General features: G+C 34.3%; 1 protein-coding gene across 6 annotated transcripts in view; it reads right to left on the bottom strand.

The window, feature by feature from the left end:
- Positions 1-725: 725 nt before the first annotated feature.
- The window catches only part of LOC128238162 (centrosomal protein 43-like), a 28,749-nt gene continuing 3,783 nt past the window's right edge, over positions 726-25,691 (bottom strand). The window contains exons 2-18 of one of the 6 annotated variants that reach the window (XM_052953768.1): positions 23,869-23,922; positions 23,321-23,375; positions 22,177-22,265; positions 21,623-21,766; positions 19,713-19,742; positions 16,235-16,291; positions 15,748-15,818; positions 15,234-15,295; positions 14,576-14,602; positions 13,045-13,178; positions 12,447-12,601; positions 10,791-10,880; positions 8,326-8,465; positions 6,900-6,956; positions 4,625-4,667; positions 4,299-4,437; positions 726-3,237 (exon numbers count right to left, since the gene is read on the bottom strand). In XM_052953768.1, the coding sequence (XP_052809728.1) occupies positions 3,157-3,237; positions 4,299-4,437; positions 4,625-4,667; positions 6,900-6,956; positions 8,326-8,465; positions 10,791-10,880; positions 12,447-12,601; positions 13,045-13,178; positions 14,576-14,602; positions 15,234-15,295; positions 15,748-15,818; positions 16,235-16,291; positions 19,713-19,742; positions 21,623-21,766; positions 22,177-22,265; positions 23,321-23,375; positions 23,869-23,922 (1,428 nt within the window). In that variant the 3' untranslated portion in view covers positions 726-3,156. Of the gene's footprint in view, positions 3,238-4,298; positions 4,438-4,624; positions 4,668-6,102; positions 6,172-6,899; positions 6,957-8,325; positions 8,466-10,790; positions 10,881-12,446; positions 12,602-13,044; positions 13,179-14,575; positions 14,603-15,233; positions 15,296-15,747; positions 15,819-16,234; positions 16,292-19,712; positions 19,743-21,622; positions 21,767-22,176; positions 22,266-23,320; positions 23,376-23,868; positions 23,923-25,691 lie in introns of all 6 variants that reach the window. The other 5 variants (XM_052953767.1, XM_052953771.1, XM_052953772.1 and 2 more) reach the window with 5 other exon arrangements.

The following is a 25,691-nucleotide window of genomic DNA, read 5'->3' as shown; positions in this document are numbered from 1 at the left end:
AATGCTGATCTATACACCACCATGAGGAAGAGAGATACTGGCATTGCTTGGTTTACAACATGAAGTCGGGAACTACCTTCTTCATCCGTCTACAAGTTGCAGCGGCTTTCTTTTGTTTTGTTGGGAAACGATGCTTGTCCAAATAGGGCAGGTCTAGCTGAAAGCATTATTGGAAAGGTCCAGGAGAATCAAATAAAAAGTGTCTTGCATACCTTACAGCAACATATGTCAGTCACGTGTTAGACCGGCTGTGGCTATTGTTGACGATTGGGCCTTTCCCTCCATGTATACACTGTATATGTTCCTTCTGGTTTGGGTGAAATTTATTGTTGTATTGCTTATCAAATCAGTCATATTCCCAGGCAAATATTATTTTCTTATGATTATGACCCAATATACAAATTTTCTTTAACCCATAGACACTACAGCCAAACCCTGTTCGCTCGAATTCCCAGGGACCGGCGAGAATTACTCGAGCCTCGGAAAATTTGAGCCAAGCGAAAACGTTTACATTCAGTATAAAGAAATCGGTCCTTTACATCAACTTGAGCCAACAAGGAATTCGAGCCAAGCGAAATCGAGCCAACGGTTTCGAATGTATATACCCAATTGAGATATATTAGTTTTGTGTGGTCCTCAACTCATTTTGAGGAGTACAGTTTAACACAAGATGAAATTTAGTTAAATACAATAATCTAAACTGGGTTCTATTGAACAAGATAAAATTACAAAAATATGTTTTTATTTTACACGTAATATACACAGAGGTTGAATTAATGATACAATTAACATAGATATAACACCTAATCAATATTGTGTAACTATATTATTAGCTATATAGTGAGCAAATTGTAGTGTTTATTCAAATAATTTATTGTTTGTAAACAATTGTCAAAAATAAACATCAAACTAAAAAAGATACTTCCGATATGTGTTACAAAATTTGAAAATAAACTCCAGTGAAGTTTACTCTGAAAGCAATTATTGACAACCTGTTACATATAGGCCACAAGTAGAAAAGATTATTTGTCCTTTTCCTTACCGAGAGTAGTTGCGACTGGATTATTTTGATTATAAAGGTGGTCATAATTATTTTTTCTTATTTCATAATTACAAAATGTGGGTAGTAAGATAACAACCAAACTATTTATTGTGGCCTTATGGGTCTTAATATTTCACTTGCAGCCTGTGAGGGTATTACAACAAATTGAAATGTCTATAAATAACTGTTTTATTAATAGTCATTTCAAAACAAAATGGAGATGTACGTTAAGTTTACATAACAGATAATGGCTTGATGGATGTGTGAATGATAGAAATAAATTACTGATCACTTTTTACAAGTGAACCACAACAGGCAAAAATTGGTCTACTTTTCTTTTAAAATTGTTAGTTTTACACAAAATAGCCTTTAGATTTCAGACAAAACAGAAAGATGATAACCTTCAAAATACCAATGACCTCCAAATCATGGTGCACCATGGGGGTGCCATCTGTTTATTTTCAGCCAAAGGAGACTACAATGTGTTTATTCCTGTACATTAGTCTTAAACTCCAAGTCCTATTTCTGCTTGTTGCAGTTCAATACAGAACACACGAGACTTGGTTCACTGGACGGACAATTATAGCACAATACCGTAACATTACAAATTATTTTATCAGTTATATTTCACAAAGTCATTTAATCAGTTCTATTTGACATAACAAATTATTTCGTCAGTTAAATTTCACACAAATCATTTTATCGGTAATATTTCACAAACAAATTGTATTATCAGTTATATTTCATATCTGAATATTCTGAAATTTCTTTAATAATTGAGTAATTTTCAAATTGTTTCTGATACACAGCGCACGTAAACGAATCATTGATATTACGTCACATCAAAGATATGCATACTTCACAGCACAGTTGTCTAGATATTAAAATGGTCTCTTCATAGCTAGAAGACAACTTATGATAACAAGTAAACTATTAAATATGAATACAATTAAACTTATTTTCTTGAATGTGTTTAGAATACAAGATGACCTATATCTTCAGCTAATGAATGGCCAATCTGATTTACTATGCTTTGTTGTTAAGATTTGAAGATATCATTTCATCTTTTTGGTCTTAAGTCTACTAAGCATTTTTTTTATTCCTAATCAAACAGACAATACTTTTTTACTACTATGTTTGAATTGTCCCTAAGAAAAAGTTCATCAAAATGTTCGACCACAATGGCATTATTCCTGTAATTACATGAAGTACATAAATCAATACAGATACCGACAATACAGGTAATTTGGTCATGCTATACAAATAGCTCTATTCACTGACATTTACTGACATTCAGTTTTGCAATACCTAACAAGTGCGTTAAATTATGCACAGAAATGTTATTCAACTTTCTTATACAATTCTTGTTCTATCTGAATCTCCTCTTCAATAACACGGAAGGGAATCTAATTCAAATGTCAAAAGAGAGAGAAATTGGAAAGAAATCTACAAATAGATCTCTTTATAAGAAAAGACATTTCTACAACAAATCTTTCTTCCATTATATATTTCTAACAAGAGGCCCATGATGGCAAAATTTACTACAGTGCAATCAGTTATGCTTTAACTACCTTTGTGCTTGATCAATAATGGTGAATCTGTTTGAAAATGTCATGTTATTCAGATGAGCGAAAATCTCAACTGGTAATATCAAATACTTAAGTACAATAACACCACCTTAAATTATTCAGATCTATATTAGTTTTGCTATTTCAAATCTACTAAAAACTTCAACCATTACTTCATTAACAGCCCATATACATGTACCTAATTTCAAAGGAAATATTCCTTAATATTCATTTGTAAAATCTTATTACAAACTGCATTCAAACTAATTTTAAACAGATTAGGTAAGTAGTTGGAACAAATCAAATAGTTAGCTTGGACAAGATGGGGAAACTTTACAATACATTCCTTTCAAAACATACAGAAAAAGCTTTGAATCACAGCTATTTAAAAAAAAAAATTAATTCGTAACTTCAGTGGTTTTCCTGCTAATCAGATTTTGCATTGTAAAGAAAGGGTATTTCCTAATGTTTCATCAGCCTGCTATGACAACTGTTATTCTTGTTTTATCACAGGTGAATTATTGTGTCCATGGCAACAGCTCATTTCTATGGCGACTGCAGCTCCTCAATGTAATCATACCCTGTCTCCACCTGAGAGATTGTCCTGTCTGTAGTCATGTCATCAAACTGTAAATAAATTGAACCACACATGATACACGTCCACAGTGAACAAACCATAATTGTGTAAATAAAGATCATACTTCAATTAGCCTATTTGATATAATAAAGTTGAGAGCACAAAAAACAAACATGAAACAAAGTATTTTACCTTCACAATGGGAGAATGTGTTGACTGGGTATAAATTCAACAAATTGTGCTTTGTAGTCACCCCTTAGTTTATCCATGAACAGTTAAAGATGCACTCTTACTCCCAAATAAGATTTACCCCAATTAATGCAATTGTTTATATACCAAAAAGGATAAATAAATGTCAAAAACTATGGTTTTTATGAAGGTTACCGAGTTTAATTTGAAAGAAAGGTACAGAAAACACTGTATTTCTATCCCATGCGACGATAGTAATCACTGTAAATCTTTTAGCATTTACCAATCTTTTTATCAGTGTTTAATATTTTCCATAAATGCATTAATAAGTAAGAAGTTAGTGGTTTAACACTCAAAATTTAGGTTTGTTATACATGTGTATGTACCTTTTTTAAATTAGTGTCACTTTCAACCGTGAGAGGTGTGAACTAACTGCACTCTTTGCAGATGAAGTCCACTTCCTTAAAGGACAGTTGCACCAAGGGAGTTAAATGTATATTTACTGCACTCTTTCCATACAGATAAAGTTGGCTCTCTCAATATATTGACAGAAAGGCCAAGGGAGGTTGCTGTATTAACTACACTATTCTCACTGCAGATAATTGGTCTCCCTCTACGAAACAGATAAGCCAAGGGAGGTAACTGTATTTACTCTACTCTTCTCACTGCAGGTTAATTGGACAATTAAGCCAAGGGAGGTAACTGTGTTTACTCCACTATTCTCAGTCTCTCTCTATGAAAACAGTTAAGCAAAGGGAGGCAGCTGTATTTACTCCACGCTTCTTACTGCAGATAAATAAAATTGGTCTCCCATTTATGAAACAGTTAAGCCACAAGAGGTAACTGTGTGATTCCATTCTTCTCACTACAGATAAATTGGTCTCCCTCTATGAACAGTTGAGACAAGGAAGTGTGTACTTACTGCACTCTTCTCACTGCGGATAAACTCGTCTCCCTCTATGGAGAGTTCATCAATGTCTTCCTCTATCTCCTCGGCGATGCTGCCATTCTCCTGGTTTGCCTCCGACCGCATCCTTGGGCTTTTCTGGCTTAAACTGTGCCTGTTACAGTGAAATGTAGATGATAATTGGGCTTACAGTTTATTCCAGTTATTGCAGCTTCATTATGAATATTGAAGTTAAAATTATTTCCTTGGGTTGAGTTTTAAAAATGAATTAAATCATTATACACCTTCAGAATAGTTTTTTTATATGCCCATTTCTTTGTATAGAATTCAAGGTCACTTACCCTTCACTCTGGAAATCATCTTCATATGAGTAGTCCTGGCCATCTGAAGCCAGAGAAATGTTATCATTAAAATCTTAATAATATTATTATATGTTATCATTAAAATCTTAAGTATGATATTTTAAGTAGATTTGTGATATCCTAATGTTGTAAGTAAGCAATTGGATGTGTTGCTTATTTAATAAGACATATCATTATGTATAAAGTATTTTCATATATAAGCAATATGACCCTTCCCAGTACATAAGAATGCATAAATCAGTGCTCCAGCTAGGATTTGAAATGAGCAGAGTAGAATTTTGAAAAGGGCAAGCAGCTTAAGCTGCATGGGTGTGGGGGTCAGGGGCCCACCCTGATTTTTTTTTGATTTTTAAACCCACATGAATGCATTTTCCTTCATTTCCAGGCTTTCACACATAAGTTTCAAATGTGTTTTCCAAAAAGGGTGTCTAAATCTTAAAATTTGAATGTGTCTTTTTTGGGTTAGCTAAAGTGTATTCATCCGGAGTCTCATTTTGTGAAATGTCACATTTCTCTCTTAAAAAGCATCTACAAAAAACAGTGACAGCTCACTCTTTGAAACAATCATAATGGTATAAATACTTGTCCTGTTAAAACATCATAATAAGCAGGGGCATATATTGGTACTATCAGGATAAGGTACGAATGTTATATTCAGCTCTGGTGTTATATAATTGTCATTCGTTGAATAATGTTTAATATGCTGACATTTTAGACCAAAATGACATTTATAATCACTTTCCTTGCTGAAAAGTTCACTAAATCAAACTAGAATGTTAAGGAAAAAACTCTGAAAATCGTTTCAGCAAAACAGCTATCTCACCGAATGTTTCCATTTTCTTACATCGTAAACATGATAGTAAAAACGATACCAGAACTGGCAGAAGCATATATATTGTGCTTACAAAACAAAAGTATATCATGAACAATTTATTTTACAAATAAACTATCAATCATTTGTCAATAATTGATGTATTTGATTTTCTTAACACTACATTGCCAAAGTTTACAAATATCTGCGAATGTCTGCACTTCTGAGATAAAAGACGATTATAGTGCAATTGTGTAAAAGGTACTACCCAGTTTAAAGGGAGCAGGGCAAAAAAGGGGCAAGGGGTGGAGCACCTTCCAAAAACGGGCTAGCTGAAGCACTGATAAATGCAATATTAAATACGAATTTTTATCTATAATATTAAAAATATGTAAATATAAATTAGGTGTTACAAAAAACAAGGTTAAATGTGCAAGTGATGTAATGTGCAGATGTGTTCATTAAAGTACAGACAAACCTGGCAATTCATAGATAATTCAAGGAACCATACCAGTAAGCATACACAACTATCATTTCATCATCGAGTATATGGTGACTGAATACATGTTTTCATGAGAGAAAATTTAACTTATTGTAGAAGACTTGAGCATCCTAAATTTCATCATTTCTATAAAGATTGACCCACCGCCATCAAGGCCCAACTCTGCCATACGTTTGTCCATGGATCTAAGATTGTCACTGCCATCGTGGGTTGCTGCAGAAATAAATGTGCAACCCTTTACCTCAACACCCCCTTATGTGTAGAAAACTGCAGTACAATTGTATGACTGTGTTTGTGCACTAAATAGGGAAACTATGGGTAACAATAATTGACCATGGAATGGTTTAACAAAACTTTTGTCAGAAGTAAAAGTCCTTGGTCAAACAATAACAGATATTTGGACACTCTGTACACTTCAAATTGAATTAAATTGAGCATTTACAGCAATTTTCACCATTAAAGCTCCACTGGTACCACTTTTACAATGAAATAAAGAATAATATTAATAACATTTTTCATTCCTGGGTCTGAAACTAGAGGGACCCAAGTTTCTATAGTGCTCAAACTCAGCCTTTATACATGTATCACCATATTTTCCTTACATTTTCTAGCAAGACATTGTCCTCAGAATCTAATAGACTAGCAAGTTTTATCTTTAAAAATCATTATTTCTTGAACTGTGATTTTGTAGTGCCATTTTGTTAAAGCGTGCAATGAAATCATGTTAGAACATTCAACTTTGCAACTGACAAACAACAGAACACAAACACAAATATAGAATTTTTTTATCATTTCTATTACTTAGCATTCATATATTAACTTAATGGTTATGATTTTTTTTATAAATCAAACAATGAAACCATATTTCAAAACACAGTTATTTTTTGTTCACACTGGGAGGTGCAGCCATTTTCACTGTGATGTTTTCACACACATATTACCAGAATATCTTGGTGAAGGCTTTTCCCCATAACTTGTTCTAAACACTGGCAACTGGCCTGATAGATTGTTACACACATTAGAATGGCTGCTCATTTGTAATCATGCAAAAGTTCATAATAAAGTTAACTTCTTAAAAAAAACACTTATAACCAAATAAATATGTGATTAAGACACATGTATGCCACACTAATGACGGTCAATTATTCATTTTTGGGAAACGTAGACCAAGCAACTTCGAGTAATCAATCGGAAAAGCTTCTTGTGTTCAAAGTCACTGTGACGGTGACTTTTGACCTATTGATATCAGGGGTCCTCTATTGGTCATGACCAACCTCTCTACCAAGTTTGTGGATCTGAGGCTTTAGCAATATCTACTTATTAATTGGACAAGGTTGGTCTACCAAAAGACAGAAGGACCAACCTAGTTGTGCAAAGTAATATACCCCAATTCTTTCGAAGCGCTTAAATGCTAAACATCATACTAAGTAAAACAAATGTTGGAAATATCTAGCATTAATTTGCAACAAAATAATCTTACTGTAAGTAAAGCAAAATAATAGCCAGTAACTAACTTTGTAAAACAAAATACAGTGCAACAAGTCAAGTATTCCTGAACAGGACTTATAACATGTGATTTTACTTAAACAAAGGTGAGGAATGTCAAGATCAAATTATTACAACATGAAAGTAAACAAGAACTTTCACAGAGACAGCGCACTCGACTATTCCGCCAATTTTTAATTGAAAGATTGCAAAGTTTTGGTGAAATGTGCATGGATCACAGTTGAATTAGATTTCATGAAAAAAATGACTAGTAAAAAACTAAAAGAAGCAAAATTTGCAATATATGCAAGATAGAATTATCATACTTGATTGTTTAAGTTCCAATGCATACATGATAGTTGCAGAGTTATTGACTTATATGTGCTTACATAAAAAACTTAACCAGAATTTTGATTCAGAAAATAAACTAAAATTTCTATGTTTAATAAGTAAGGGCAATTATTTGCATTATATGCATGATGGAGTTATCTTAGTTGATTGATCAAGTTGACCGGTATGTTGTATAGTAAGGAACACATCTCCTAAGTTTCAATGCAATACATGATGTATTTGCAGAGTTATTGACTTAAATGTGGTTACATGCAAAACCTTAATCAGAAGTCAAATAGTAAAGGGCCATAATTTGCATTTTATGCAAAATAGAGTTATCTTACTTGCTAATTTAAAAAAAGATGGTTAAGTACCGTTGCATAAAGTCTCAATGCAATACAGATATATTATGAGATATTAACCTATGTGTGCTTACATGCAAAACCTTAACCAAGGTGTGATGCTGACGCTGACACTAAGGTGATAGTATAGCTCTCCTTATTCTTTAAATTGTCAAGCTAAAACCAATACCTAAGTCCCATTTAAACTTACGTGATTTTCGGGCCCCCGTACTTCTGTCCCCTGTGAGAGATGGAAGCCCCTGTAGGGAGCTCATACCTCCTGAAGTTTGCCCCTTGCCTGCTGGCCCCGTCTTCTGACCTCCAGTGGGGGATACCTTTCCCTTATCATCGCTATAAATAGACATCAGGAATTCCTTGGTTTTGTGTTATAAGTAGATTAACAGTGTGCAGCAAATGAAAAACACACAGCTGAAACAAAAACTAATTGATGGCATTTTAGAAGTATTTTCTTTCAGCAAGTCAACACTTTTGTTACATACAATGTCTTTAAGGCACTATTTATGGAGCTTTAAAATTTACGTATGATCATCAAAGATAGCAACACAAGAAACAACTTCAAATGCTACTAATGCTTGAAAAGTAAGCAAACAAATAAACTATAAGAGCTCCGTCAACCTTGTCCTGTCCAAAACTAATTGAATCAAAACATACAGTTTAATGGCTGCTAGTGAGAGGGGGCTAACTTGGAAAAACACCAACCATTAAGGAACAGGAACGCAACTTTATAAAGGTAATAGGAAATGGCAGTAACCTGAACAATCAATCTACCAAACTATGAACACTCTTACCCAAGGCCAAGGAGTTCAAAAAAATCCCCCCTATCAAACAAAATGTTTTTAAGGTTAACAACTTAAATTTCATTATTGCTTGCTTTCAAATCTTTACTGATCTAGAAGTTTACTGGGCACAGAATGAAGATTAGAGTCCTACATATTGTATTTAATTTAGGCACATCATAAAAAATTGACCATTACAGGCTAACAATGTTAATCCCATTTTCAACTTTAACAAACATCTGAACAATCGGCCCATTGTTGTGTAACATATGGTGAAGACAATAGATAATTTATTTTTAATTTAAAAATTGACATCCACAATTCCAACCAATGGCATGGGTTTCTACTGTAAGTTATTAATTCAAACAGTTAACTTATTCCCTAATGAAATAAAATATGTCAAAAGTCTAAATTAATTTAAAAAACAAAACATTAATCTATTCTCACTGCAAACCATCTAATGAGGGATTTTTGTGCTGTTAGTATTTGTTTTGGCAATTAGCAGTGAACATATTTGTAGCCAAAATTGCTTGCCAAATAAACTAACATTTAGCAGCTTTAAGCATAACACATTTAAAATAATATTGTGAATCGGTGAATGGAAAAAAAATATGCATATTAAGAATGCCGTGGAGTGAATGTGAGCCCTTGCCTGTTTTAAACAACGAGGATATTTTGATAATTATTAATGCCTGGGTTATAGTGTGTACTGTCTCTGACAACATGTGTACCAAGTTTCATTTCAATATACGGTTTTTGGGCTAAGACACTGGTACGAGTTTTTTCGTCGCCGACAACAACGATGACAGGGCTATGACAATACTTTTTTCTTCAAAAAACAACAACTACAGACAATCTAAAAATAATAAACGTGTAAAGGCATTAAATCTCATCCGGCAATTAAATGGTATGAACATTTAATGTCACAAATAATACAATGAAATGGAGGTTGTTAGTACTATTGATGTAAACATGGACACATTGCTTTCCTAATATATGGTAATTCAAAAAATTCATTACTTCACATAACGATATATTTACTTCATTAAAACACACATGATGTACATATAATATATTGCTGAAAACGAAGCATAAACACAAATCAAGCTCAGCGTCACATAGAACGTAGAACAGTAACATCACATCTGTTACACAGCTAAATGGCAAAAAGTTATGTTTGTACACCAAATGCCATACTTGAGTAAGAAACAAAAAGCACTTGTTGTTTTTTTAATTTTGATCAAAATTTAAATTAAAGATAACTAATTCAAAACATTTGAAAGAAAGACAGGTTTTTATTGTATACGCATTCAAACTTATAGAATAAAAGATGGTGCTTTATTTTCTTATGTAGGTTTGACATGGTATATCATAATTCATTAGTTAAAAGGTAACGTTTCAACCCAGTTCAAACTGCTAGTGTTGTATATGATGAATATAGCTACACAATGCTCCGAACACACAATGAAGTTATCAGCTAGGTGAAAGGTATGTTTCTTCACCACGCTAGGGAGTATAGTAGGGCGCAGTCTTTTGTGGGAGTGCAGGCTGGCTGGGAGTATAATGAGTCCCAGTCTTTGGTAGACCAGCCCGGTTCATTCATGTGAAGTACTCCTCACTTATGAAATCAAACTTGAAGGGATTTTTTCCATAAGAAATTCTTTCATATGAAAAACCTAAATTTTTGTTTTAATTTAATGCTAGATTAAAAAATAAAGAACAAAAAAAATCTTAATAATTATTCGAAAGTTCGTCAATTGTGACTAAAAGTTACCCTATGCATTCCTTTGAAGTTTCAAAAGCAATCTCAAGTGCCTGTTTTATTCCCCAACAAGCCTGAACTTCCCATAGAACCATCGCCTTACACCAGGATGTTTACCTCCGCAGTGCCGAGAATACAGGTATTTGTGAGGGGCGGCCCCCTCCGCTGCTTTTCCGACTTTCCGACGAGCTACTAAGGTTGTCTTTACTACAGGCATCGATATGAATACAGTTCATATGTGGCAATCGTAAATTCTAACTAGGATTTATGATGAAATTCTTTATATTGTTAAATCTGTGCTAATATTGTCATGATATTAATTAACAAATAAAAAAATACAGGTAAATGAATCAACTACATTTAATTTTAAAAAATGAAAGCTTAGATTGTATGCTTAAATTTAATAAAAATCGAAATAAAACAAGTGAAAATAAAAATATATAATTTTGAGAACTATAAACATGCTTCTGAATACATGTAAAATCAAAAGACAAACCATTATCAACGGAACTATATTTCAGAACTAAAAATCGAGAAAAAAAATACCAAAATAAAATTAACTTCTTTTTTATCATATAAAAGGGGTATTCCATGCAGAAAATATAAACAAGGAGGGAAATACATGTACTGTATGTCTTCATGGTGAATAATTGCTTTTTAGTGTTCAAAACTGGTGGATATTAAAGAAGTGTTTTTTGTGCAAACTTGTTGTATTATCAGATATATTTTGCCAATCATGTTTTGAACACTAGTTGGCTATTATGTGGGAGCAGAAATATTTGTATAATCAATGATAGGGATTTTATACAAATGGATTTTATGGCGTCTCCTGTTAGAAGGTTAAAAATATCCCATTAGTAATGCTTGAAATACAGTTCAACACTTAATTTACAAAGCACCTGTTAGCTTGAGGCATTAAGCATAATTAATATTCATCCATTCATACACTTTCTTTTTCCTACACCAAAGCTAAGCAGTCATCACAGATAAGGTTCAATCATATTAATAAGAATTGACAGTTCAAACCATTACATAACTTCAATGTGCCGGCTTAACATTAAAGGCCAATAATTGAGGTTGATGCCAAATTCTTTTATTTTATTTTTTAATTCTTTCTTTGTTAAACTCATTTGCCTTCAATTTTCAAAAACCAAAAAAGCATATGATTGAGGTACTGATAAAAAAAATAGTGATATTTTAGCCTGTTTGTGGCTATGTAGCTATTTATTCAAATTCCCATTTATAAAGGCTAATATTTTTTTTATCCCTACCTAAATCATTTGGGTTTTTTCTGGTTTTAATCATTCATGTCAAGAGTTTAACATGAATATACCTTCAAAAGTGCATCAGCCTATATTGTGTGTCTTTAAGCTTATATCAAAGCCGATTATTTATTCACAATTTTTTAAAAACATAAGCCCAGCATGGCATGCCAACACTCTTCTGTTATTTTGTGTGTTTTTTTTAATCAAACATGGGGTACAACTCAACAATTATTGAAGCAGAGTTATGAACCTTGCAACACATGGATTATTTTTTTTTTGCATGTATTGTCTCTGGCAACATGTGTACTAGGTTTTATTTAAATTACAGTTTTTGAAAAATGGCCACGGTTCAAAAGAATACACAACAATGCCAAAAACAATGACACGAAAGCTTTTTCCAATATCTAGCCTTTTTGTGTAAAAAAAGACCAACTAAACGTTACAGTTATTATGACAAAACATGTAGAGGTCTTTTTTTTTCCAAACACTTATGGATCAGCCCTCTCACCTGGTAAATGATTTGTATCCCGGTGAGGTTGGAAGAGGGTCGTCAAAAAAGTCCTCTTCTGTATCTGTGTTGTTGTTCTCGTGAATGAGATGTTTCCCGCCATTCTCTAGGTTTCTCCTGTTTCGAGAATCCACCAGGCTTTCTGAGTTACTGGCCTTAGGTAGAATACACAAACATATTACCCACAGAAACATTAGCAAGTACATGAAACAAACATTTTATTAATATACAAGAAATAAAGATTATACAGTCTAACCTCGTTGGCTCGAACGCGCTTGGCTCGATTTCCTCTTTGGCTCTAACTTGTTATAAAGGACCGATTCCTTTAAACTGAATGTAAAAAATCCCGCTTGGCTCGACTTCCCCGAGGCTCGAGGTAACTTCACCGGTCCCTTCAAGTTCGAGCCAACGGGTTTCGACTATATATGTGATTTTAACCACTTTTTTGCACTTTTTAAATCTTTCAAAAATCAAAGATAGTCATTAGAAAAAGGTCTCCAAAGCTAGACAACAGCCTCCAAAGCTGGACTACTATTGTGGAGAATTTCAACACACATTTTGCAATTCCAGTCCTCTTTGGCAAAGGGAAACCACCTACCTTACTGACTGGTGAAGACAGGGACTTGTTTGGTGATGTTGGGGAGAGGATGTCGGCCACATCCCCGGACACAATCCCCCGACATTGCAGGAACAGGCGCTTGTACATGCCCACAAACTCCTGAAAACTGATGCCTGTAACACACAACACAGGTTACACTACACTATCAAGGCTGCAAAACATGATATTTTCTATTAAGTAAATAGTTAAGAAAAAAAAAAAAATGAATCTCTTTAAATAGAGGTTGTTAGAAAATGATTTAAACTGCTTGTGACTGCAGTAACTGTAAGATGTCTCAATGAACTATTGATTCACTTTCTACTGATATAATTGACCCTCCATGCTGAACAATAAACATTCAACACAACTTATACATGCAGCATTCTACAGCCTAGTCCTTAATAAAGTGCACTCACATTCATGATTGTACGTTTTAATCTACATGATTAATAATCGAACTTACACATGCATCATTCTACAGCCTAGTTCTTAATAAAATGCACTCACATTCATGATTGTACGTTTTAATCTACATGATTAATAATCGATCTTACACATGCATCATTCTACAGCCTAGTTCTTAATAAAGTGCACTCACATTCATGATTGTACGTTTCAATCTACATGATTAATAATCGAACTTACACATGCATCATTCTACAGCCTAGTTCTTAATAAAGTGCACTCACATTCATGATTGTACGTTTCAATCTATGAGATTAATGCATTCATTTTGCATTATACTAATGTGCTTAACTAGTGAATTATAGAACAAAGCCCCAAGTATGCAATAGGTTATTGTTTTATTTTTCCATAGAGAAGAAACACAAAATAACAAATTTCTAAGATAAGAAATGAAACATCCAAAACAAAAAACAGCCTACAAAACCCAAGAAGAAAATGTAGTCATTTTTGAAGACATTCACAAGACACAATGTAGTACACAGACTACACTACAACAACAACATCACACACATTTACTACAATATATTCCTAATTGTGGAGACAATACATTTGGGTTTTGGCATTAGAAACACAGCGTGAACAATTTTCCAGCAAAGGACATTAAAATGGACAGTGGGGAATTCTCTTGTGAACATCCTTGTCATGTACATAGTATACAGCTATTCTATGTTCTACAAAACATAGGTCAACATTAAAATAGCTAAATGTATGAAAAAAATGTAAGAAACAAAATGGTAATGTTTCTATGAAAGTTTAAGAGTCACATTTCATTTTTACGAATACGAATATATGAAAAAGTAGAAGTTTGTCTGTAAATGTAATGTTCTTATTCCATTGTGCAAGTTGATGCTTTTTTTCCCTGAGCTCTTTAAAACATAATAGATGGAATAATACATGTAAGGAAACTGATATGCAATCATGTGATATACATGTAGCTGACATCTGTGTGTGTATTCTTAAGTTGACAATATATGTTTGCAGGATACCACAAACTTAACCATTGTACCAAAAGGTCCATGCCAGAGTGAAGTGTTACATGCTAAGAAATAAACCCGCTCAACTTTACCTTTACTAGTAATTGATAAATACGACTCTAAAACAAAGCAGAATCATTTGTTTATAGGAGTAATTATCAGTGGCTGAAAGTGTTTGCTGATCTTGCTCAAAATCAGAATTTGATAAGGCCGGGTTTGTTACATTTTCTTTAGCCAATGTTAGTATTTGGGCTTTTTTTTCAAAACCATAAATTCAATGGTTGAATTATGTCATAAAATACAACAAGAGTGCCAACTGGCACAAAATACGCCCATCCTAATGTTAGGCCACAAAATTTAGTGATAAGTGGTAGTATGTTAAGCCATATTTAGAGAGTTGAACCTGTAAATACAGTTTTTGCGAATTATCTTGTCCAAGATAGTATGTCCATACACATTCTGACCAAATTTGGTGAGATTGGACAAACAACTTTAAAATTTTTGATTGGACAAGACTGATTTTAGGTAATTTCATTAAATAAGGGTGATAACTCTCTGGTGACTACAGGTATATGGCTGGTTATCGAACTTGTCCAAGATATTATATTGGCTTTCAAAATTGTATAATGTTAACGGCCATAAATGCTACATACGTGACATATGTTATATGGATGTGATTTCCAGCTATAAAATCAAGTTCAGAATTTTTAAACAAGACACTCTCATATAGTTAATCATAAATATAAATACTGTTACTGAAGTCCCTGTCTGATGCCCTGAACTCATCATTCACATAACGGTCAAGCATGTTCCTGAAAACAAACGATCAGATTTGATAATTGACTCTTTTTAAAAGGATGAAAACATATTTACTAATAAAGAGAATTTTTTTGACAAGCACATGAAGTTTAAGTAAAAGGGACATGCATAATTTTTACATTCAATTTTCTTCTTTCACACAAGAATTTTTAAGCATGTTGTTGTGGGATTTTTTTAATGTAAAGGTATAGTATATTGCTGATTTAACCTTTCACACCATAATAAATATTCTAAATGCAACTACTCTATGCATCATACAATAACCTCTGATTCATTTAATACAACAAGTGGAGGAAGTAGTCCTTAGTAGAGTGAAAGGGCACATGTTCTCAATCATTTGAATACGACCATTCTAAACAATGGTTTTTACAACAACAAAAATCGTTATTCTCACCTGATCAGAATATTAAATATTCTTTCATTACAATATTCTTCATTTTCTTACCTGTTAAACGCTGGGAAAAGGTCCATAAACAGTTCCCGTAACTCATCCTTGTCTATCTCATTGTTCTTGTCCTGTAAACAATCGAAACAATGGTACTATTACAGTGTTCTCAAAGGCCAAAGTGGACGGTTCAAATGGCAATAGGGCCGGTTCAAATTTGGAAAACTAAATGAATTTTCAGTAGAATAAGTAGAAGCTGGTCGTTTACTTTACTATTTGAGACGGTTCAACCAAAACTTATTGAGAACCCTGCTATTATATTGTAACTGTCAACTTATGTCATGTTACATTCAGGTACCTGACCTACAAACACTAAAATACATCAAGTACATGTACAAAATAGATAAAAACAAAGTCATAATTATATTCTTTCTCATACATAACAATAAAATTCATAAAGACTATATTCATTTTTCTAATTTAAAACTATTTGGAATCTTTATTTCTGACAGAAAAATACATGCTTTACACAACAATGTCCACTCACCCGGTCATAATAATCAAACTTTTTCCTAGCATCTGTCAGCTGCTTTTGTGATAACTCCTGAAATGAATGGGAAATTTTATTGACATGAATGTTACAATGACTGTAGAAAGCATCATAAACAGCTGCAGAAATGAGTACTTGCAAACATGTGTCTACAGACAGACTTTTAAACAAGCAACAATAGAACTTTTACAACCTTACAAAAATTAAATTGGCATGATGCCCAAAAGAATTATTGTTAGTGAGTTTAGTATTAACTGGTTAACATGAACTGAACACATTGAATAATTTGGTATCAATAAACATGAAAACTTATCAAAATTTATTTTATAAAGGTGTTGAAGCTTGCATTCATTGAACTTTATGAGAGAGGGATCTATATTAAATGGAGAAACATCACTTTATAAGTAGAACACATAACTGCACATCATAGTTATTACCTGAGGTACTACACACCATAGTTATTGACAGAGGTACTACACACCATAGTTATTGCCTGAGGTACTCGACACCATAGTTATTGCCTGAGGTACTCCACACCATAGTTATTGCCTGAGGTACTCCACACCATAGTTATTGACAGAGGTACTACACACCATAGTTATTGCCTGAGGTACTCGACACCATAGTTATTGCCTGAGGTACTTCACACCATAGTTATTGACAGAGGTACTACACACCAAAGTTATTGCCGGAGTTACTACATACTACTGTTATTACCTGAGGTACTTCACACCATAGTTATTGACAGAGGTACTACACACCATATTTATTGACAGACGTACTACACACCAAAGTTATTGCCGGAGTTACTACATACTACTGTTATTACCTGAGGTACTACACACCATATTTATTGCCTGAGGTACTTCACACCATAGTTATTGACAGAGGTACTACACACCATAGTTATTGCCTGAGGTACTCGACACCATAGTTATTGCCTGAGGTACTACACACCATAGTTATTGCCTGAGGTACTTCACACCATAGTTATTGACAGAGGTACTACACACCATAGTTATTGCCTGAGGTACTCGACACCATAGTTATTGCCTGAGGTACTCCACACCATAGTTATTGCCTGAGGTACTTCACACCACAGTTATTGCCGGAGTTACTACATACTACTGTTATTACCTGAGGTACTTCACACCATAGTCATTGACAGAGGTACTACACACCATAGTTATTGCCTGAGGTACTCGACACCATAGTTATTGCCTGAGGTACTTCACACCATAGTTATTGACAGAGGTACTACACACCAAAGTTATTGCCTGAGGTACTCGACACCATAGTTATTGCCTGAGGTACTCCACACCATAGTTATTGCCTGAGGTACTTCACACCACAGTTATTGCCGGAGTTACTACATACTACTGTTATTACCTCAGGTACTTCACACCATAGTTATTGACAGAGGTACTACACACCATAGTTATTGCCTGAGGTACTCCACACCATAGTTATTGCCTGAGGTACTTCACACCATAGTTATTGACAGAGGTACTACACACCAAAGTTATTGCCGGAGTTACTACATACTACTGTTATTACCTGAGGTACTTCACACCATAGTTATTGACAGAGGTACTACACACCATATTTATTGACAGACGTACTACACACCAAAGTTATTGCCGGAGTTACTACATACTACTGTTATTACCTGAGGTACTACACACCATATTTATTGACAGAGGTACTACACACCATAGTTATTGACAGAGGTACTACACACCATAGTTATTGACAGAGGTACTACACACCATATTTATTGACAGACGTACTACACACCAAAGTTATTGCCGGAGTTACTACATACTACTGTTATTACCTGAGGTACTACACACCATATTTATTGACAGACGTACTACACACAATAGTTTTTGCCGGAGTTACTACATACTACTGTTATTACCTGAGGTACTTCACACCATAGTAATCGAGAGAGGAACTACACATCATAGTTATTGCCTGAGGTACTACACACCATAGTTATTGCCTAAGGTACTACACACCACAGTCATTGCCTGAGGAACTACACACCAAAGTAATCGACAGAGGAACGACACATCATAGTTATTGCCTGAGGTACTACACACCACAGTTATTGCCTGAGGTACTACTCACCATAGTAATTGACAGAGGAACGACACATCATAGTTATTGCCTGAGGTACTACACAACATAGTTATTGACAGAGGTACTACACATCATAGTTATTGCCTGAGGTACTACACACCGTAGTTATTGACAGAGGTACTACACACCATAGTTATTGCCTAAGGTACTACACACCATAATAATTGCCTGAGGTACTACACTCCACAGTTTTAACCTGAGTTACTACACACCATAGTTATTGCCCGAGGTACTACACATCATAGTTATTGACAGAGGTACTACACACCAAAGCTATTACCTGAGGTACTACACTCCACAGTTATTACCTGAAGTATCTCACACCACAGTTATTGCCTGAGGTACTTCACACCATAATTATTGACAGAGATACTACAAACCATAGTAATTGCCTGAGGTACTACACACCAAAGTTATTACCTGAGGTACTACACTCCACGGTAATTACCTGAGTTACTACATACTACTGTTACTACCTGAGGTACTTCACTCCACAGTTATTACCTGAGGTACTTCACACCACAGTTATTACCTGAGGTACTTTACACCACAGTTATTACCTGAGGTACATCACACCACAGTTATTAACTTAGGTAATACAAACCATATTCTACACACCATAGTTATTGCCTGAGAAACTACACACCACATACTGCACACCATAGTTATTAGTGGAGAAACTACACACCACATTCTACACACCATGTACTACACACCATAGTTATTGCCTGAGAAACTACACACCACATACTACACACCATGTACTACACACCATAGTTATTGCCTGAGAAACTACACACCACATACTTCACACCATGTACAACACACCATATTTATTGCCTGAGAAACTACACACCACATACAACACACCATGTACTGCACACCATGGTTATTGCCTGAGAAACTACACACCACATACTGCACACCATATACTACACACCATTGTTATTAGTGGAGAAACTACACACCACATACTACACACCATGTACTACACACCATAGTTATTGCCTGAGAAACTACACACCACATACTACACACCATGTACTACACACCATAGTTATTAGTGGAGAAACTACACACCACATACTGCACACCATATACTACACACCATATACTACACACCACATACTACACACCATATACTACACACCATGGTTCTTACCTGAGAAACTACACACCACATACTACACACCATATACTACACACCATAGTTATTGCCTGAGAAACTACACACCACATACTACACACCATATACTACACACCATAGTTATTGCCTGAGAAACTACACACCACATACTACACACCATGTACTATACACCATAGTTATTACCTGAGGTAAGATGGTTGGTGTCAGAGATTCCTGTGGGGAAAATGGCAGAAAGATAGAGATAAGCTCTGGATTAGGAATAGACAATTATACATACATGTATATACAATGATAGCGTGGAACATGCATTACAGTAGGTGCCATATATTATCATTATATGTTTGCAATTGTTTATTAAAAATATCGAAGACTTGCATCATCTGCTTTGCTATGCAGTTCTATGTAAAGTGCAAATTAAACATGTGCAAAACAAGGATTTATTAACAGTTAAATAATTATAAAATGTTAAATTCAACAACTGTGTAATTATCATTATCATATAAATGTTTTATGTCTTTTAAGCGTGCTCTTTCTTTACATCATTCTTCTTAGTTACTGTGAAGTATTAATTCAAAAGGTGTGGAGAACGTTGATAATATATTTAGAAGTGTACTGAACACGATGGGGGGATTGCTCAGAGTTAAGTTAACAATGTCATAAGGGCCATCATTTTTAACCTTTAAACGTGAAATATTTGATGATGCGGTCAAATATTCAAATATAACCAAGTACAGCTGAAACAGTTGTCTCCAATCATGTTAGAAATTGCAGATCACAAGTGTACCTATTAATCTTACAGAGCATCATTGTTTTGAAAGTTAACAACAATGATGATAACAAAGCTCTGAACAATCAGCCCAATGTCAGTAATATGAACCGCAACAAGCAGAAATGGATCTCTTTTAAAAATCATTATTCTCGGCATCACATCAAATCTATTCAAGGTTCTTAAAAAACCATTAACCAAGTGCAATTGGACTTTTGAAAACCATAAACCTGGTGCAATTGGACTTTTGAAAACCATTAACCTGGTGCAATTTGACTTTTGAAAACCATTAACCTGGTGCAATTTGACTTTTGAAAACCATTAACCAAGTGCAATTTTACTTTTGAAAACCATTAACCTGGTGCAATTGGACTTTTGAAAACCATTAACCTGGTGCAATTGGACTTTTGAAAACCATAAACCTGGTGCAATTGGACTTTTGAAAACCATTAACCAAGTGCAATTTTACTTTTGAAAACCATTTACCTGGTGCAATTTGACTTTTGAAAACCATTAACCTGGTGCAATTGGACTTTTGAAAACCATAAACCTGGTGCAATTGGACTTTTGAAAACCATTAACCTGGTGCAATTTGACTTTTGAAAACCATAAACCTGGTGCAATTTGACTTTTGAAAACCATAAACCTGGTGCAATTGGACTTTTGAAAACCATTTACCTGGTGCAATTTGACTTTTGAAAACCATAAACCTGGTGCAATTGGACTTTTGAAAACCATTTACCTGGTGCAATTGGACTTTTGAAAACCATTAACCTGGTGCAATTTGACTTTTGAAAACCATAAACCTGGTGCAATTTGACTTTTGAAAACCATTAACCTGGTGCAATTTGACTTTTGAAAACCATAAACCTGGTGCAATTTGACTTTTGAAAACCATTTACCTGGTGCAATTTGACTTTTGAAAACCATTAACCTGGTGCAATTGGACGTTTGAAAACCATAAACCTGGTGCAATTGGACTTTTGAAAACCATTTACCTGGTGCAATTGGACTTTTGAAAACCATTAACCTGGTGCAATTGGACTTTTGAAAACCATTAACCTGGTGCAATTGGACTTTTGAAAACCATTAACCTGGTGCAATTTGACTTTTGAAAACCATTAACCTGGTGCAATTGGACTTTTGAAAACCATTAACATGGTGCAATTTGACTTCTGATTTTTTGACTTGCTTATCAGGTTTCAAATTTATCCATTCATTTTATGCAATATGCTTAAAAGCAATAAGATTAAGAATTTAAGATATTCAGAAAGATATGAAAACTGATTAAATGCAAATTAAAGCAAGTTTGAGCTCTCTAACCCACCTGAAGCCCTGTGGGTCTGCTGGTGACAGTCTTCCCCCCTTGAGCTCTCTTCAACACCTCCAGTAGGAGGGGCTGTTTCTGTCCCCCTCCATCAGTGACGTTCAACTCCTTGGCAAGACTGGCACGACCCTCAAAAGTCTGCGCCTAAAATATGGGACAAATATTGGTCAAATACCACACAGAAAGATTTCATCACATGGGCTGGGCAAACAACATAAATGTACATAACTTGGTGTACATGCATTCCCTGGGGATACATTCCAACACACATTTCAACTGTGTTAATGTTGAAACCTTATTTCAAGGTTTCCTATCAAATGTAAGATAAGAAACTTGCAAAGATTAAAAAATATTTAAAATATCTTTTGCTGAACATTTAGAAGAAAATCTGTGTAAATATATGCCTGAGCTTTCATTGAGGGATTTCCAATTTAAAGAACTCAAATATTACTAGCAATATTTACAAGCTCTCTATTACTTATAACACATACATTTCACAGGAAGCTAAAATACTGGTCAAGAAAATTAGTGTTCTCTACATTGTTCATACTTACAACGCCTGACTCTGGTTCAAAGACTGCCTGCGTAAACTCGAGGCTAAAGTAGTCCAGAAACTCTCGGACCAGTTCCACAACTGTGCTGCCTTAAATGAGGACAAAAACAGGTTGTAATCTTGAAGGGCACATTGAAATGATGCTGGTGCCTGGTCTTTCTTGCCTGTACATTATAAGGAAATACACAATTACCGTAAGATAGACAGTTGCAGACACCCACAAAATGTGTTTAAGCCCAGGTGCAAACCAGTGATTTCCAATGGTTGATAAGATGCACAGTCTACCCCAAGAAAGTCAATGTTTATTTTATAAAACAGAACATAACCCAAGATATCCACAATTTGATAATCATAAATAAAGGGTCTATGTGACATGGACAAAATCGAACAGTAGCTATAAATTCCTCATTCAAAGATTTGCCTGACATGGCAGCTCAAGGGCTGGAACCATTTCAGCGATGGGTTTGGGGGATGCTTTAGGCCTCCAATTCCTGCCCAGAGGCAAAACAGGCTTTAAAAAAAACAAAAACTTTTATCGTTAAGATAAACAAGCCGGAATCCTGCGTAGAAATAGCAGTTAACCCAGATGTTAAATTGAACTACTAAATAAGCTTTAGTTGACAAGTTAAGTTGGCTTTGTCTGACATCCTATGGTAACTTCAACCGATGAATGTTCATGCTATACAAAAAATAAAACAATGTGTGATTGCTATAGAGAGGAATGCCTGAAGACATTCTTTTCTATTTTCCATTATAAAAAACATTGTACGCATTAGGAGAAAAAAATTAATAACCACAATTTCACATATAAGCCAGTTTATATTACTGCAGTAGAACTCAATAAAGATTAATGTGAAAGTTTTTGACATTTTAACAATAATCAATAATGAGAAAACAATTATTATTTTGCCAGATTAATGTCCATTTATTTTACTATTAAAATGTTACTGAAAATGTACCAAAAATGCTTAGCGCAAACAGAAAATTAAACAAAAATTAGTGTCGAGAAAAAAAGGAGTAACACTTGAACTTCTATTTTTTAAATGGCAAACTATTGGGTTGATGTGTCTAGTTATTTGAAGATAAAAAAATCTGGCCTTAGATGTTAAATGTATTTGCACCTGTCAATCATTCTCAGGTCTTACCTTCCTTGGTTGACAGGAACTTCTTCAGGTCCTGGTTAAGGAACGGGGTCTTGTTCTGAAAATACAGTAGTTTACTTTGAATGTCAAAAACACCACTAACAAATAGGAACTGAAAAGTTAAAAAGATAATAATTATAAATAAACTACTCATTAGTTCATCAATTCAGATCTTTTTTAACACTCACTGCTCACCAATGCAACCAAGGTTTGATTCCTGGCCTGGGCGCATGAGCGTTTGGTAAGTGGTCACAAAGCCCCGACAAGTCTGTTTCCTCCGGGTACTCCCCAGATTTCCCCACAGCAAGAGACCAAAGTCTCGCACAACATTGTGCCAACGAGAGGCTTAGTATAAGTTATCATTACTTGCATCATAATAGTTGTAAAAATAAAAAATAAATTGTTTAAACTTATTCAGATCTGATCGACTAAATTGACATTAAACAAGAGCACCGGATTTTCAATTGTTGATAAAGTTCCAATGAACTTCATATTGAATAATTCCTTAATCGGCTCAAAAACAATCTATTGATGAGTGTGGTGATGCCAACCTGAACTGTCTCCTGTTCTTCCAAGGCTAAAAACACACTGGCACGCAGCTGGGCCTGCAAAGAAACAGAAACATGTTCTCATTTCTTATAAATAACAGGAAAGCAAATACCCTGAAAAGCATCTTGCCATGTGAAAAGTGAAAAAAATTGGTATATTGTTCCAAAATTCTAATCCACTCATTACAGATCAAGATGCATGTTTTCACAAATTATAATAAAATCTGTTTGTCATGGAAAAAAAGGTTTTGTTTAAAATGTCTGTAGAATACCACAAAACATCAATAGCTGACTTCGTGGTGTTCATTCAGTTATAGCCCTAGATTAAATTACCAACTTAAATTTAAATCTAACAGACATGAAAGTAAGAGTAGATTGTCAGTGTTTTGATTGGACTGTAAAAATAACTAGCCAATATACTGAATGGAATCACTGAGGCATATCTAAGTAGTGTTCAAAGCCACATCAAGATTTCTTAAACAGAAAAAAATGGGAAAATTTCGGATGCAGAAGATCAATCTCAGAACCAGTCCTTAACATACTTATGTCATTTATGTTTTAAATTGAAAACTAAAATACTGATAGTACAGTTATGAAGCCTTTTGCAATTTTTGTATCTGGCCAATTTGGGGCTGGAATTTGGCTCCATTCTCAATGCTAAAATAAATATTTTATGCTCAAAAAAGAAAATTCATTCCAAATTTCTGTTTTGAAAAAAAGGTTTCCTATCGTTAATTCAAATTGGAGGACTAAGGCATAATTACCACACACTTGTACATTTGTTCACATCATGACATGTACTAAATTATAAATAAACATATTATGATAACTTGTAATATGACATGAGGTTTTGGAATTTCAACCATGCCAATAAAGGATTCAAAATTAGGTTAATCCAAACACTAAAACTATTATACTATTATCACTGATCAAACACTTATCAGTTGATCAAATAATGAGTTTACCAATATCTGTTAGAAGTCAACACCTCCAGAATAAGGCAATAGGCTTCAACATTCTTTCAGAACCTATATACCACACATTTAAACTATGCTATGAAAGGAATTTTTCTAAAGATTTCAACTGCAACTGAAAACCAATAAAATCTTATTTATTTCAAGACAATGTTATATTGAATATTTGCGATGTTTAGTAAGTTGTTCAAAGTTTGGTCCTAGTGGAGTGATCTGCTCCACAATTTGATCGCTAGGCCCAATTTTCCTTCAATGTTTTTATATTTTGAGAGTCAATGTAAAAATATCCTAGCACACAATGTAAACAAGAGGCCCGAAAGGGCCTATGCTCTACTGGCATGGCTCTTGTGGTCATTTTCAATCCAGAGCATGTACGTTTGAGTAATAGGCAACAAATATATAGTTCACTTTTAGTGTTTGGGTTAGCTGAAAACGCTGCACGTTCAACATCTGAGGACAGGAAGTGTTGTAAGCAGATTAGTTGCATAAACTATTTTAATAAGTAAAGGTAATCTGAGGGTAAAAAATATTTGCTTTCAAAACTGTACTCATCGTCAAAATTTCATTTCTGTAGCTTTAAAAATAAAAAGTTGGTCAAAGGTCAAAGTCAAGGACATCCGAAGACAACATTAATGCTTGTTTGCAAAACTGTTCACATGGTCAAAATTTCATTACTGTAGCTTTAAAAATTAATAAGTAAGTCAAAAGGGGTGGGGCCAGCTTTTGCCCAAGGGGCATTATTTCAAATGTTTTCAATTGCATCATATGATGCTCCACAACAAATATCAAAGGTATGGGCCTTGTGGTTTGAAACAAGAAGATTTTGAAAATATTTCTTAAATAAATCTCTAG

This window comes from Mya arenaria, chromosome 6 (genome assembly GCF_026914265.1).
Source record: "Mya arenaria isolate MELC-2E11 chromosome 6, ASM2691426v1".
NCBI lineage: Eukaryota > Metazoa > Mollusca > Bivalvia > Myida > Myidae > Mya > Mya arenaria.
Note: the sequence above shows the minus strand (reverse complement) of the source record. Positions and strands in the feature narration are given on the sequence as shown.